Source organism: Ovis canadensis, chromosome 24 (assembly GCF_042477335.2).
Source record: "Ovis canadensis isolate MfBH-ARS-UI-01 breed Bighorn chromosome 24, ARS-UI_OviCan_v2, whole genome shotgun sequence".
Classification (NCBI taxonomy): Eukaryota; Metazoa; Chordata; class Mammalia; order Artiodactyla; family Bovidae; genus Ovis; species Ovis canadensis.
Window position 1 is genome coordinate 41,471,546 of NC_091268.1, and position 16,406 is coordinate 41,487,951.

Consider the following 16,406-nt stretch of genomic DNA (forward strand, 5'->3'; position numbering starts at 1 on the left):
ACCTGAAGGACACAGGCAGGGGCATCCTCGGGCTTGAAGTGAGTTTTCAGAGACACTGTGCTTCCTCTTCAAAGCCTGCCACACAGTATGAGAGGGCTCCTGTCTTCTTAGCTACCTGGTCTTAGGGAGAGTCACTGAAAGCCTAGGGACTATTGCTTGACCTGTAAAAAGGGGATACATGCAGTTATCTCAGTGCTGTTACAATAGTTAGAGGTGGTCATGGGACAGTCTTGCAGTGGAGTTGGGACCCAGAGGCACCTTATGTAAAAGTATGTGTTGTTTTGTTTTTAGTCACTAAGTCATGTCTAACTCTGAGACCCCATGGGCGGTAGCCCCACCAAGCTCCTCCATCCATGGGGATTCTCCAGGCAAGAATACCGGAGTGGGTTGTCACTTCCTCCTCCAGGGGATCTTCCCAACCCAGGGATCAAATCAGTGTCTCCTGCATTGGTAGGTGTGTTCTTTACCATCTGAGCCATCAGGGTTTTATACCTCAGAGTTTGGGAGGTCTCTGAATCTGATACTGTGTTAAGGTGTATTTTTATTCCCATCCATTCCCTAAACTCAACCTTCTGAGACAGTGAGCTGCACTAACTTCTGGTCCCTACCCAGGGAATCCTCTTACTCTCTGTGGGAATGGGTGCCTCTAAGCTGGGACCCCAAGGCAGCTGAGGAATAAGTATTGAGAGGCCTTGGTGGAGGAGGAGATGGCAGGCATTTGCAAACTGCTGGTGGGAAACGGGCTCAGGCCCATCTGGGGGCCCAGGGCCCCCACCCTAGCCGGCCAGGGAGCCCCAGAGGAGAGCAGTCCCGCCCTCGGCCCTTATCCTCAGCAGCCCCCTGAGCCTGCCGCAGCGTCTGTCTCTTTAAGGGCCTCCCCCTCCCTCTTTCTCTGCTCCCCCCATCTCTGTCGCAGCCACTGCTGTGGCTCAGAGCTGCATGGGGAGACGCCGCTGCAGGTCCGGTTTCTGGGTGTCTGGTCGGTGCCATCAACTCCCTCCTCCTCCCCCCGCCCTCCCCAAGCCGGTGATTTCCCCTCCCCCCGCCCCCTCCCCGCCGAGGGGGCAGGGGGTTGGGCCCGAACTCTCCATAATGCCCTGGGGCTGCCTATGGGCCCGGCCGCGGGCACTCTGGTGGCAGCGAGAGGCGGGAGAGCGGTGCTGACCGCTGACCGCCTGCCCGGCCGCTCCTCGGTCTCCCTCCCCGCCCTCCCTCCCCTTCAGAGCTGGCACCACAGTCCCACCCCCACCCCCCACCCCGCCCCCTCGGGCCCTCCCAGCCTCTCCACGTAAGCCCCCCCACCTGCCTCGCTCCCTCCCCTCCCCCACCCGCAGCCTCCTCGTCCTGTCCCCTCTCGCTCTGTCCTCTCACCCAGTCTTGCTCCCAACCCTCTGGCTGGCTCTCTCCGGCTCCCTTGCTCGGATCCTCCCTTTCCCCCAGTCTCTCCCATCTCCCCAATCTCCATCTAACTCCCTTTCTCCGGTCCTGGGAGGGGGGGGGGGTCGGGCTCTCCAGTCCCATCCCCTCCCCACCCTGCCTGTCCCCTTTGTGCCCCTTTCTCTTCTTCTCTCTCCTTCCCCGGCCTGGCGTCTCTTCTCCACCCCCATAACTCCCTTCAGCTCGGCCTCCCAGCCCTTTCCCGGCTGCTCTCAGGCTCCCTGCCAGAGGCCTGAGCCACCATGCTGACCCCCATGGTGGCCGGGGGGGTGGTGTTCCCCGGACTCTTCCTCCTCTCCAAGAACACGCTCCAGCGGCTGCCCCAGCTGCGCTGGGAGGAGGCCGACGCGGTCATTGTCTCAGCCAGGTAAACTGCCTGCCTTCCCTCTGCCCCCTCCCCTTCCCAGGCTGCATGGGGATGGAAGGGACCCTTGGCCGGATAGGGACTAGGGGCTCCTGAAGTGGTCAGTGGGCTCTACCTCCAGCTTCCTTCTCTCCGCGCTGCCTTACTCACTGTCCCAGGAGACCTCATCCAAACCCAGCCATCTGGTCTACTAGGATTCAGTCTGCTCTGCTTCCCTTTCCCATTCAGCCTCCCACCCTCCAAAACAGGGCTGGCATGTGACCAAAACATTCCTATAGGATACTAGGGAACACGGCAAGGGGCCATGTATCATTAGGGGTGGGGGCTGTGTCTGGGGGAATGAGGGACAGATAAGTGAATGGTAGAACTCTGCAAAGTCCTGGAATGCGGGCCAGAGTTGGGGAGGGGAGTGTGGTGGCTAGCAAGCAGAGAGCGGGAAAGTAGCTGGGAGGGGAATCAGGGGCAACCGAGGGGCCGGGGATGACCCACGATGACTAGGCAGCTGAGAGGTATAAGAACAGGCCCAGGGCTTCCCCCTGCCATCCTGTGCTGCCACCCCCCCACCCCTGACCCCGTCCCTTCCCTGGAAGGGACCTCGTTATCTGCCACTGGTTCTCCGCATCAGCTCACCTCACGATGACCTCCCGGGTGTCCTCCTGAGAGGAAGGCGACTCCGTAGCAGTCCTGGAGGCTGAAGTGGTGGGGCTGAGTCCCAGGCGAGGCAGCCTGGAGAAAAGATGGGCAGCAAGCACCCGAGAAGCACAGAAGCTGGACAGTAAAGAGGAGGAACCAAGAGGCGCATCTCCCTCCTTTACAGCTACTTCCTCTTCCTCCTAGGCTAGTGTCCTCTGTGCAAGCTGTAATGGCCTCCACTGCTGGCTACATCGTCTCCACCTCCTGCAAGCACATCATAGATGACCAGTAAGTTCCATGAGACCACAGCTTCCCCCCATTCCAGCAGCCTATGTGCATGTGACCCGTGAGTGGGGCACAGATCATCCGGGGGACTCCCTCAGTGAACCCCAAGCCCTTAACTTGGGCTTGAACAAGCTAACTACAATAGCTGCAACTCAACACCCCGAGACAAATTTATCCACATCCTGTCCTTAAAGGTCAACACCAGGAGGAGGAGAAGCGGGGAGCAAAAAGGATTCTCAAGGCAGCTCCTCGGTTTCCCAGCCTCTTGGATCATAGTAGGTTCTGAGTGTCGTTTCCTCCCCGCCCTCTGCCCACTCTTTCACCCCCTCAGACCCCATTTCCAACCAGTACCCAACTGGGGTGCTTCCCTACTCACTCGTGCCAGGCTCACCCTTCATCTCCTCCCAGAATCCAGGTGTCCAGTCCCAGCTCCATGTGTGAGAGGGACAGATGACACAAAACAAGGCCACCAATGGTTAGACAGTGGGGTGGGGAGTGAAGGGTGAAGAGGCCAAATTTTGGCAGTGGGAGCTGCTGCAGTGGCTGGTGCTGCCAAAAGAGCCCAGGCCGGAGACGTGGGGCAGGAGGAGGGAGGAAAGGGGCCCTGTCCGTGGTGCTGACACGTCAGCTCAAGGGGACCCAGGCTGTCATTGCTGCTAGTTGCCTGGGAGGGTGCTGATGATGCCCCATGCTTAACTTCTGATCCTGTTCCTCCTCTCTGGTGGCTGCTGAGCCCTGGGGACATGGTCTGGATGACCCGACCTAGAGGTGTCTCCTCTTTCCCTTTAATTCCTTCATCTGCGGAGTGAGGTCCACCCCTATCTGGGAGGGCTGCTGCAAGGAGGAACTGACTTTGTGTCAGATGCCTACAGCAGTCCTGGCCATACAGAGTGGATGCTAAACTCCTTCTTCAGACCCCACCCCAGGGACTTGGCTTCCTCCTGCCCTTTCCCCCCATTTCCCCTCCTGAGTCCAAGAGGAGCCTGGATCCTCCCCCACCCCCACATTCCCTTCTCTCACCTTCTCACAGAGGTCACCTTCCAGCTCTTACATGTTCTCCTCCCCGTCCCCCCAGTCTGTTCTTGTCCCTCCCCCCTTAATCCTCAGGTAGGTGGGAGGATCAGGGTTAATCCAGGGGCAACAGCTGCTCCTACCTCTGAGCACCTAATTGCTGAAGAGGGTGGGGATGGGTTTAACCCTTCACACCAGAGCCCAGGGTCTGGACCCCCACAAGCCAGTGGTGTCACCATGTCTGCTGTGGCTGACTCCCTAGGCCACTCTCTGCTCTGACTTTTCTCAGGCCAGTTGGACCCCTTTCCACCTTCCTGCCCTTCGTCTCTAACATGGGCTGCCACTTCCTCTCCTCTCTCTCCCGCTCCCTCCCGGTGACACACTCCAGCATGGCTCTCTGCTTCTTTTTCCCCAGAAATCATCCCTTCCAGGCCAGCCTTCCCCAGGGTTCACCTTCTCCTTCCATGTCACCCCTGGTCCTTAGCTGGCCCACCCCCAGGTCTCACTCCACTTCTCCCTTCAGCAGCCCCTCTTATTTGGTCCTCATATTTGTGTGCCTTCCAGCTGACTTTGTTTTCATCTCTCTACTAAGCCTGGGGAGTACTGCTGGGTTTGCCTCTTAGACCTCCCGCCCCCACCTCGAACCTGTCACAGGACTACGGACTTCTGAGAACGTACTCCATGTGCTGACTCAAGAAGAAAAATGCAATGTTGCATATTCATGCACTTTTCATTTTTGTTTACTCTCAAAGCACACGGAACTTTCTCTGCTCTTGGCTCCTTTTGCTCAGCGTTTTCTTCTTAATGCTTAGCTGTACCTGAAAAAACAAGATGTGGGGCCACCTTTGGGCAGAACCAGCAGCACTGACAGCATCACCAATTCCCATCCCGAATCTTCTAGAGGACAGTAGGGCTGAGAGTGAGGGCTATGGAGCCAGACTTCTCATGTTCGTCCCTTGGTCCGGTAACCTAGCCTCTCTCACCTGTAAAATGGGGTGATAGTCATACTTACTTTTCATGGCTTTTTGTGGGAAGTAAATAAATTTGTGCTTGTAAAAGATTTAGAGTAGTGGAATAGGGCCCTCATGTAATAAGTAGTCAATTAATGTCAGTCAAGGCTTCCCTGGTGACTCTGACAGTAAAGAATCCGCCTGCAATGTAGGAGACGCAGATTTGATCCCTGGGTCAGTAAGATCCCCTGGAGGAGGAAATGGCAACCCACTCCAGTAGAATTCCATGGACAGAGGAGCCTGGCAGACTATAGTCCATGGGGTTGCAAAGAGTCGGACACATGACTGAGCCACTAACGCTTTCGCTTTTAGTGTCAGCCAGTATGATCTCTCCCCACCACTCCTACCACGTCTGCTGTAATTTGTCCTGATCTCCGCTGTCTCTAAGAGCTGGTCTGGCCTGTTTCTCACTCTGTCTCAGCCCTCAGTGCTATGACTGTCTGTTGGTCTGTCTTCCTTTTTCCTCCTAGCACATTGCCGAGAGACAGAATATGAGTGAATTAATATGAAAAATGAGTGAGAGACTTCCCTGGCAGTCCAGTGGTTAAGACTGCTTGCTTCCACTGCAGGGGGCATGGGTTCAATCCCTGGTCAGGGAACTAAGGTCCCACTTGCCACATGGCGTGGCCAAAAAGAAAGAAAGAAAAATGTGTGCGTTCTGAGCTCAGTCTGGGTTTGAACCCCAGCCCTATTGCTTACCAGCTGAGTGATCCTGTGATCACTTGAGCAAGTTTCTTGCCCTCCACCTTGGGATTCCATCATGTAATTTGAGAGTCTACTTCTGTCTCATGGTTCTTACAAGCATCACTGGAGATTTGACTCCTGTGATGCATCCAACATAGCCCTCAGCACTTGGCAGCTGCCCTGTCCATCTCCTTCCCTCACTGACCCCACCCCTCTCTCTGCCCGACAGACACTGGCTCTCCTCCGCCTACACACAGTTTGCAGTGCCCTACTTCATCTATGACATCTATGCCATGTTCCTGTGTCACTGGCACAAGCACCAGGTCAAGGGGCACGGAGGGGACGAAGGCAGCACGAGAGCCCCGGGCAGCACCTGGGCGGTGGCACGTGGTTACCTGCACAAGGAGTTCCTCATGGTGCTCCACCACGCTGTCATGGTGCTCGTGTGCTTCCCGCTGTCGGTGGTGAGTGGGGTCTGTGGGAACTAGGGCCCTGTGTCCCGCTCATGCTGGTACTGAAGGAGCCTACGAAGCCCTGGGTCCAGGTCCCAGCAGGATGAAGTGCCCCAGGGAGGGTTTCCTGAGCTCCAGCCCAGCCCCAAATAGCAAGAGGTTGGATCACGCCCAGCTGTGATGTTTTGGAGCTGGTAGCTCAGTTGGTAAAGAATCTGCCTGCAATGCAGGAGACCCAGGTTCAATTCCTGGGTCAGGAAGATCTCCTGGAGAAGGAAATGGCAACCCATTCCAGTATTCTTGCCTAGAGAATCCCATGAACAGAGGGGCCTGGCAGGCTACAGTCCATGGGGTTGCGAGAGTTGGACACGACTTAGCAACTAAACCACCACCACCACCACACACCGCTGCAGGCTTCCCTGGTGGCTCAGATGGTAAAGAATCCGCCTGCAATGTGGGAGACATAGGTTTGATCCCTGGGTTGGGAAGATCCCCTGGAAGAAGGGAATGGCAACTCACTCCAGTATTCTTGCCTGGAGAATTGCATGGACAGAGAAATCTCGCAGGCTTCAGTCCATGGGGTCGAAAGTGTTGAACATGACTGAGTGACTTTCACACACATGTACACACACCACTGCCTCTGAGACTCAGGGCTTTCCAGGTGGTACAGTGATAAAGAATCTGCCTGCCAATGCAGGAGACACAAGAGATGTGGGTTTGATCCCTGGGTTGGGCAGAGCCTCTGGAGGAGAAAATGGCAACCCACTCCAGTATTCTTACCTGGAAAATTCCATAGACAGAGAAGACTGGTGGGCTACAGCCCATGGGGTCACAAAAAGTTGGACACAACTGAATAACTGAGCATATACACACACCTCTGAGACTCAGTATCCTCATCTGTAGTATCATGGATATCATCTCACCTGCAGGAAGTTTGGAGGGATACGGGGGGTTAGTGCTCCCAGATTTGCTACTGTTCACCTGTGCTCAGACTTTCAGAGTGAAGCATCTCCAAAAGGGACAGAGAAGAGACAGCTCGGGAGAACAGTGCTGCCAGGAATCCAGGCTCAGGCCAGGCTGTTTCCTTCTTCCCCTCTCAGGTGTGGCGTCAAGGCAAGGGAGACTTCTTTCTAGGCTGCTTGCTGATGGCAGAGGTCAGCACCCCCTTCGTCTGCCTTGGCAAGATTCTCATCCAGGTGAGCGGGCGCTGAGGGTTTGCAAGCTTGAAGGGAGGACAAGGGAAGGGTTGGGCACTTTTCGGAACCAATCCGGGATTATCCCCTGGTGGCTCAATGATAAAGAATCCACCTGTTGGGAAGATCCCCTGGAGGAGGAAAAGGCAACCCACTCCAGTATTCTTGCCTGGAGAATTCCATGGACAGAAGAGCCTGGCGGGCCACAGTCCATGAGGTCCCAAAAGAGTGGGACACGACTTAGCAACTAAAAACAACTGGGATTTTTTAAAGGACAGGTGGAGTCAGGTCTGGGAGAGGCTATCAGGTAGGGTATAGGGGAGCTGTCAGGGCAGAGGGGGAGGGGGAGAGGGGGCGGGTCCTGGGGCCCCTAACCTGGCCCCTGTCCCAAGGAGGGAAGGCCGGGAGGTGGGCGGAGGGAGAGGTGGCCCAGGGGGCTGAGTCGGGGGCGTGGCCAGAGGCGCCTGCCCCGCCCCTGACAGCCCGCCCCGCCCCCGTGTGCCTTCCCTGCCCCTGTCCGCCCGCCCCTCCCGCAGTACAAACAGCAGCACACCCTGCTGCACAAGGTGAACGGGGCCCTGATGCTGCTCAGCTTCCTTTGCTGCCGGGTGCTGCTCTTCCCCTACCTGTACTGGGCCTACGGGCGGCACGCGGGCCTGCCCTTGCTCGCCGTGCCCCTCGCCCTCCCGGTCCACGTCAACTTGGGCGCCGCGCTGCTCCTCGCCCCGCAGCTCTACTGGTTCTTCCTCATCTGCCGCGGGGCCTGCCGCCTCTTCCGGCCCCGGGGCTCCCGGCCGCCCTCTCCCTGTCAGACCCAGGACTGAGGGTGGGGCCGAGGGCGGGGGACCCTCCCCACCCCACCCCCCTCCCCACCGCGTGGGAACAGGGCTCTGGGGCCGCTGGGCTAGGAGTGGGAGCCAGGGGCCTCTGGCCCTGACAGCCCCCTGGACACTGACCGATGGACTCCGACAGGGTGGGGTCACGTCCCTTCAGGGGCTGGGGGCCGGGACCAGGGGAGACAGAAGGCAGGAAGAGGGGACCTCTCCCCACAGTGCCTGAGCCGAGGGGTCGACCCCCTCCTGCATACCCCTTTCTCCATCATGTCCCCTGGGCCCTGGAGAAGCGAAGAGGAAGAAGGCGCACCCCTTCCCATCCGCTTAGGGCTTTTGAGGCTGTGGGGAGCCTGAGTGGACCAGGACTCAAAGAACTGTGGGGGAGGCCCTGCTGCCAACGCCATCCCAGCCCCCCTGCTGCAAACTCCTCTGGGAGGGAGGCGACACCCCCTCTAATGTCTCTGGTCTGGTTATCTCCACAGCTTCTCTCCAGGGGAGGCCAGCCTGAGGAATCTTATTTATTTTATTTATTTATTCAAATGTGTTGGGGTGGGGGGAGGGAGGTGGCTGCTACCCCCCAGCCTTCCCAGTGCTGAGCAACCCCGGGGGGCAAGTGGGGGAGCACCCAGCCCCTTCCCTGTTAGGCTGACATCTTGCCCCTGGGCCCTGGCATGTCCCTGGTGCTACAGACTTCTCGAGGCTTCCTCCAGTCTGGGGACGGGGGACCCTGGGAGGTGCTTTACAGACCGCTAATAAAGACATCAGTGTGAACGCCACCAAGGCCCTGTCACCCAGTTCTTTGGGGTTGGGGAGGGATCAAGCGTCTGGGGCAGACAGCGCCATAACAGGTTGACTGTGGGACAGGGCAGGCCCCCCAAGCTGAGCAGTCAGGGAGAAAGAAGCAAGGACTCTTATTCATCAGCAGGAGAGGAGAGCAGGCATGGGTGCCCAGGGCAGAATCCAGGGCTCTCCTCTGGCTTTTTAGGCCCCTTTCTCACAGCTCCTGTGGGGTGTGGAGATCAGAGGTTGGAGGTCACACTGCCTCCCTGGGCTTTGGGTCCCTCAGCCTCTTCCCTGCAAGGCTCCGGTGGGCGGGGGGTGAGGGGGTGAGGAACAGGCCTTACATGTGAGTGCAGAACTGGAAAAGCAGGAAGAAGAAGGCCACCAGCAGAGCACCCACCAGGATGTGATGGAAGAGCCTGGAGTCAGAATCTGCTCAACAATGAAGGGCAGACAGGGGACCCTGGGCTTGACTCCAACTAAAGGGCCAAGGGCAGACATCCTCCAGGCCCTGGCCAGGAGGACAGTCCCTTCTCAAGCTGGGTCATACCTGAGTTAGCAAAGATGACTGGTTTCTCTCCAATGAACTGGGCCACGGCCAGGAGCCTGGCTTGGTCTGAGTCTGGGTAATCAAAGAAGTCAGGTCTGTCTAGGAAGAGCGGAGATTCTGCTCCCCGGCCCGAGGCCTTGGCACTCTCCAGACTGGGTGCTGGGGACACAGAGCGAAGTCTATGAAAGAGCCAAGCAGAGCCCTGAACCCCACCCGAGTCTGAGACAAACCCAGGGCCCTGCCAGGCCACACAGCCTTCGTGTAGCTATGGAGGGCCTTGATTTTGTTCCCAGAACTTCTTAGGGGTTGGCTGAGCCCTCCAGGAGAAGGCCTACGCTGGGCAGGGAGGATGGGAGAGAAGTGTGGAGAACAAAGAGAAGAGCCCAGTTGTGGCCTCCCAGCCTCTGGGGGCGGGGGCGGGGGCGGGATTGGTCGCGGCATTGACCCCAATCCCCAGCCTTCCTCCTCCCCACTCTTCCCAGCTTCTCACCTGATTCTAGGGGCCCCAGCCTGAGCAGCCACATCCACACCCGCACCCACTGCCCTGGCCACATCACCCCTCCACTCCTGTGATGAGGTGAGAGTTCTGTGATGTCACAGCCCAGAGCCATTCTGATTACACACTCTAGGGTGAGGGGAGAGAGGAAGTGCTAGGATCCAGGACCCTCCCCCACAAGCCCCTGGATTCAGAGGGGAGAGGTTGGGGCTCATAGAGCCTTTGGGTTGATGCTGTTGATAGAACAGTAAGAGTGGAAGCCCCAGGATTTACAAATGAGGAGCTTGGTGGGACAATTTGCTGAAAGCCAGAACTGAGGAAAGCAGCATTTGTATAGCAGGCACAGTGGATTGGTTGGGGGGATGGAGGACAAGGCTAAACATCTCCAGTTACCCCCTTGGATCGACCGCAGATAGCATTTATTGAGCACTTGCCACGATGCCAAGTACTTTTCATGGACTGACTCATTTAACCATTATAACATCCTCTAAGGTAGGTACTATGTCCTCATCTTACAGAGGAGGGAGCCAAGACAGAGGTGAGGTAGGCAACACACACTTCCAAAGGGCACCTGTATTTTTCCCTGGCCCCCCTCTTTGCCTTGTGTCCTCAAATGCAGGGGCCCAGGGATCTCCCCCATGACCCAAACTCCATCTCTTGGTGCTCCGCTGAGGACAGCGCTGGGGTGAGCCACCTAGAGAAACAAGCATCTCCACTAGGTGGCAGCAGTGTCTGCCTGTTTCTCTCTCCGTACCTAAGGAAGACACGGCTCCCTCATCCCATCAAGTGGCCTCGGGAACGGCAGGAATGGGGGTGGTCAGAGGAAGTCCCCTGACCCATCTCGGGGCAGGTGTCTGGTCATGCCTAGAGGCTTCACAGACTCCCCATCTCTGGGTAGGCTCCCCCATGGTCCATTCTGTTTTCCCTTTCTGGTTTCTTCTTTTCCCTTATTTGCCGCTTTCCAACAGTCACTTTCACTCTTGTAGGCTTCCCTCAGAGGACAATAGTTAGCTCCCCTTCGATTGGCAAGTAGGCCTGTCTGTCAAACATCTGTCCCGCCCCATCCGAGCCCAAGGAGACTTCAGGGTCTTCCTGGTTTTGCTACACAATTGCCTGTTCAACATTCTCTGACAAGTTCTGTGACATGCCCCACGTCAGACACGTGTCTGTGGTGAGTAAGGTCCTCTGTCCTGTGGAAGGAGGCTCCTTCCTCCACTGGGTCCCCACTGTCATCTTTCCGACCCTCAGGGACTACCCACCTATTCTCCTCACAGCAACCCTGGGAGGTACTTGTCAGGGTCAGCTTCTACTTCCTAAACAAGGAAAAGGCCCAGAGAGAAAAAAGAGGGGAAAGGAGGAGACAGACTAACATCTATGGGGCCTTCTGGGGGACTGGCTCTGTGTGTGTGCTCAGTCATGTCCCACTCTTTGTGACCGCATGGACTGCAGCCTAACAGGCTTCTCTGTCCATGGGATTTTCCAGGCAAAAGTACTGGGATTTGTGGCCATTTCCTTCTCAAGGCACCTTCCTGACCCAAGGATTGCACCCTATATGTATCTCTTCTCAGAAAAAGGAAGTGATTTGTCCAGTGTCACGTGAGGGACAGCAGGGACTCAGCCTGATTCCTAGCTCTGGCCCAGGGCTCCCTCTGCAGGCCTGTAGGCAGTTGCCCTCCAGGGCTTAGCTGGGAGAAGGGGTCCTGGGAAAAGGGGTCCAGACTCTTTATTTAGTCTTTGGAGTGGATTTGACAGTTTCATGAGTTGCCTCAAAGGAACACAGCTGCCCTCTTTGCCAGAAAAGGCCCTTTGGACACAAGCAGTGAATTATCCATTCATTTATTCATCCAACCATTAAATAAATGTATCGAGCTCCTGTTATGTGCTGGACTCCATTTATGGCTTAGATAGAAATCACCAGGGCATGGTCTATGCCCTGGGGGACCACAGAGGAAAGAGAACTCAGGGATGCACATTGTTTGAGTGTAAACACACTAACCCTAAGAGGCTGTCTACACTTGCTGTCATTGCTCACTCAGCTTTAACGTATCTTTCAAACTCTTCACAACTGGCTTCGTCCCCACCACTCCGCTGAAGTCACTTTCCGTGGGGTGCACCAAGGACCCCATAACTTGCCAAATCTAACCCTTACTTCTCTGTTGGTTCTGACTCTCAGCAGAGTGCGCATACTCCTGCCTCTAGGCACTCACCGATTTTCTTGACTCCTCCCCCTCTAAGCTGCTCAGGCTTGGACCTTCTCTTTTCTATCTATACCCTCTCTCTCTAGGTGATCTCATCCAGTCGCATGGCTTTAAATACTATCTATATGCTGGTGACTCACAGATGTATATTTCCAGCCCGGCCCTCCCCTCTGAGCTCCAGACTCCCCTACCCAACTTCCTGCTTCATGGCTCTGTCCAAAAACATCTCAAACTCAGTAGATCCCAAGTACAGCTCTCAATTCTCCTATCCCAAACCTTCTTCCCATTGCAGCAAACAAGCTCGCTGTTGCTCTAGATGTTTTGCTCAACATAAAAACTTAGGAATTGCCTCAAACCCCTCCGTGTTTCTCTCCTGATAAACCCATAATCAAGGCCTGTTGCTTCAGGACTTCCCTGGTGGTCTGGTGGCTAAGACTCTGCGTTGCCAGTGCAGGCAGCCTGGGTCTGATCCCTGGTCAGGGAACTACATCTTGTGTGCTAGAACTAAGAGTTTCCATGCAGCAACTAAAAAAAAAAAAAAAATCAAGCATGCCTCAGCTAAGACCCAGCACAGCCAAATAAGTAAGTAAAATATATATATTTTAAAAAGAACTGTTGGCTCAATTTCCAATCTAAATCTCAAGTTCATCTACTTCCCTCTTCTCATTCAAGCCAACCCCATGTCTCATCCGGCTTATTGCAACGTTTTGTGGACTGTGTGATCTCTATTTGCCAACCCCATGTCTCATCTGGCTTATTGCAACGTTTTGTGGACTGCGTGATCTCTATTTGCTCTTCTCCTATTGAGAACAAACCAGAACATACAGATCCACTACTTAAAACCCTCCAGTGGCTTCCCTTGAACGGTTACCTTGATCTGTGAGTCTCTTGTCTACCTACCCACTTCAGTTCTTTCCCAGCTTCCCTTCCTTAGCATACCCCAGCCTTTGATACACCTCTGCCTCCCACTCTCTTGCCCCCTACTTGACCCAGAAATTCTTCCTCATCTCCTAAGTCTCAGCTGAGACAACACTTCCCCTGGGAAGTGAACTTGAATTTTCTGAATACCCCCCATCACCACGTCAGTCTCACTGCACTGGAGTTGTCTGTGCATTTGTCTATTTCCCCTACAAGCCTGTGAAGCTAGAGATCATTGATCTTGGTCATAGCCGTAGCACCACAATATAGAGTAGGTATTCAATAAATATTTATTGGCTTAATGGATGATGAAAAGCCTTTCCACCTCTAGACATACCAGGGCTCAGCACTGTCTGCATGCCCCCTGCAACCAGCCAGAACTCCAGCCTCATCCTCACCTTCCTGCAACAAGGCTTTCTGGATGCCCCATGATGGGTCTGCACTAAGCCCCATGAGAAGAAAGCAGCGGAGGAAGCAGGTGTGGGCTTCTCGCCCAGCTTGCCCCTCCTCTCACTGCAGACCTAGGTCTGCCTTTCCTCAAACTCACCAGCTCTGATCATGGATAGCATCTCCCTTAGTCCTGCCTCCTTTCTTATCCTGGAGAAACTCAAAGGAAGCCTTATGGCTGCTTTTATTTTAAAAAGACATTATTTCAGGGTTTCCCTGGTGGCTCAGTAGTAATTTTTCTGCCAATGCAGGAGACACAGGTTTGATCCCCAATCTGGGAAGATCCCATATGCCGTGGAGCCACTATGCCCGTGCACCACGACTACTGAGCCTGTGCTCTAGAGCCCAGGAACCACAACTACTGAGCCCACACCTCAACTACTAAAACCCAGGCGCCCTAGAGCCTGTGTTCCACAGCAAGAGAAGCCACCGCAAGGAGAAGCCTGAGCACCACAACTAGAGAGTAGCCGCTGCTCTTTGAAACTAGAGAAAAGTCCAGGCAGCTGTGAAGACCCAGCACAACCAAAATAAATAAATTAAATTATTTTTGAAAAGATGCTATTTTAGTGTATTCTTTTGAGTAGGTAACATATGCACATGGTACAAAATAAACATTTCCTATTCCTGCCCTCACCTGTCTCATGACAGCCTCCTCAGAGGTCACCATAGCTACCATTTTCCTGTGCAGCCTTCCATAAATGTATGCACAAATAAACAAACATATATAAGTTCTCTCTCTTTTTTCACTCAATGGCAGTATTCCATTCATGCTCCTCTGTAGCTTACTTTTTTCAGTTACCATGAGATTGTGAAGATGATTCTGTATAAGTACATAAAAAGCCTCCTTGTTGTGGCTGCATGCTACTTCATTGTGTGAAACTGTGACAGAACTGATTGAATCAGACGGACATTTAAGTTGCTTCCAATCTTTTGCCATGGCAGATATGGTGCAGTTAATAATCTTGAACTTCTATTATTTTGCTCATGGGCCAAATCCTAAAAGCGGAATTTCTGGATCAAAGAGTCAAACAGTGGTTACAGAGATGGTACCCATTTATCCACAGCCTCATCAACATTATGTGTTAACATTTGCTTTGATGTTTACCATGTGATTAGTGACAAGTGGTGTCTCAGTGTAGTTTGGTTTAACATTTCCTTACTTAAAAAAAAAAAAAATGGGGTAGGGACTTCCCTGGAAGTCCAGTGGTAAGGCTCCATGGTCCCACTGCAGAGGGCACGAGTTTGGTTGGGCAACTAAGGTCCTGCATGCCACACAGTGCAGCAAAAAAAAAAAAAAAAAAAAAGGGAGGGTGGTAAAAATCCATATATGAATAGTTATGCTGGGTTGGCCAAACCAAAAAGTTCATTCAAGTTTTTCCTTAAAATGTTACAGAAAAAAGATGAACTTTATGGCCAATTCAAAATCTTAGCCATTTTCAAGCACCAGATTCAGCAATACTAAATATGTTCACATTGCTACACAATCTAAAATCACAATAGTTAATGTTGACAACCTAGTGCCAGGCCCAGCTTGGGACAGCCTCTGTTTCTCAGTGGTGGTGGAGACAGAAATGTAAACAGGCATGACATGCCAGCATCACCACAGCTGAGGCTGTAAGAGCTCAGGAAGCTGGGGGCTGAGCTGGGGGTGTGGGGGATGTGTCTTAGGAAGAGGGGGTCCAAGGTGCCCTCTGAAAAAAGGAAAGATCTTCCAGGCTGAGGAACTTGGGTGAACAAAGTTCTGCCTGACTGAGAGACCCAGGTATGTTCTAGGAACTGCAAGTAATGTTCCTGAAAGCCAGCAAGATGAGTAAGGGGGATGAGATGGGAGAAGTCACAGTCTTAGGCTGAAGAGCCTTGAAGGTCACTGTGGGGACTTTGTCATTGGGGGCTGGCAAGTTTGGGAAAGAAGAGAGCCAAGATCAAAGACTGGAGTTAGACTGACAGGTGGGTGCTGGGCTCAGGCGAGAGGAGAGGAGAAGGAAGGCCCCCAGGGCTCTGGGGCATTTAGAACGAAGCCCTGTGCTCCGTTGCACCTGAGGGTCCGACTGCAAGTGGGAAGGTGAGAGGAAGTGGATTCCCAAAGGAGACGCCAGCCCTAAGAAGCGGACATGGATCCTCGGGAGCTGGGTTGGGTCCAAGGAAAGAAGCCTGACCAGTCAAAGGATGGAAGCGTGAGGAGCCACAGCCTCGGGCCTCAAACTCTGAGGTTTCTCAGCCGGGGGCCGGGACGCGAGATCGCAAACCAGTGACCGCAGGCAGATCAGATCCCCTTCCCCAGCCCGCTCCTGGGTCATTGCGGTTCTCTAAGCCCCGCCCCACAGGCCCCGCCCCTACGGATATTGATAGGGGAGGCTAGACACCCTCCCTCCTCCTCCGCAGGGGAGGGGCGTGAGGACTGGAGAGGTGCGGTGGTGGGGGGGTGGGTAGGACGATCCGGCGTCGCCATGGCAACTAGGCCGGTGGTCTGCCCTGGAGACCCAGGACAGAAGCCAGCAGTGAGCGGCGGAGCGAGGCTCCGCGGGCTGGGAGCGGGGGCTCGAGTCTCCAGGGAGGAGTTGGGGAACACCGGGCTATTCTCGCTGAGGGTTCCTGGTGGCGCAGGTTGTCCGTGTGTTTGCAAGCGTGTGTCTGCTAAGTTCTCCGGGGTAATTGTGCCAGCGCGTGTCTGGGTTTATGCACGACTGTGAGCGTGCGCACGTGGGCACAGGCGTGTGCGCGGGAGTGTCCGTGCAAGATGCGTGTGCCAGCCTGCCCGTGAATGTGTGTGCACCCGGGTGCGTTCCTTAAGTGTGCCGGGGCGGGCCCCGGCGGGAGAGTCCCGCCCCCTCCCCAGCCTCCGGCCGCCCCTCCCCGCCGCCCGCCGCCCGCGCCGGCTGCCTCCTAGCCTCCACCTCGCTCACCCCCTCCTCCCCGCACTTTCTCCGGCTCTCCCTCCCGCTCGGCTCAGACTGCCGGACTCGGCGCTCTTCTCGCCGGCCGCCCTGGGAATCGCCGGCCGCCACCGCCCAGCCCGCACCCGCTGGCCCCCCAGTGCTTGGGCACCTGTTGGAGGCGCACAGATAGGTGCTGGGGGCTGGTTTCCCGGGGAAGAGAGGGTGAGGGTGAGCGTGTG

At 55.2% G+C, this 16,406-nt stretch overlaps 2 protein-coding genes across 2 annotated transcripts; one reads left to right on the plus strand and one right to left on the minus strand.

Annotated features, from left to right (window-relative positions):
• The first annotated feature begins 774 nt into the window (after positions 1-774).
• On the plus strand, positions 775-8,678 carry TLCD3B (TLC domain containing 3B). The gene is made up of 5 exons (XM_069569923.1): positions 775-1,804; positions 2,639-2,722; positions 5,654-5,888; positions 6,977-7,072; positions 7,606-8,678. Exons 1-5 carry the CDS (start codon positions 1,680-1,682, stop codon positions 7,891-7,893), a joined length of 828 nt encoding a protein of 275 aa, XP_069426024.1. The 5' UTR covers positions 775-1,679; the 3' UTR covers positions 7,894-8,678.
• Positions 8,679-9,022: 344 nt separating this feature from the next.
• C24H16orf92 (chromosome 24 C16orf92 homolog) lies at positions 9,023-9,843 on the minus strand. The gene is made up of 3 exons (XM_069569798.1): positions 9,723-9,843; positions 9,233-9,391; positions 9,023-9,114 (listed from the first exon to the last, which is right to left on the minus strand). The coding sequence occupies exons 1-3, from the start codon at positions 9,841-9,843 to the stop codon at positions 9,023-9,025; spliced, it is 372 nt and encodes a 123-aa protein (XP_069425899.1).
• Between the last annotated feature and the right edge of the window lie 6,563 nt (positions 9,844-16,406).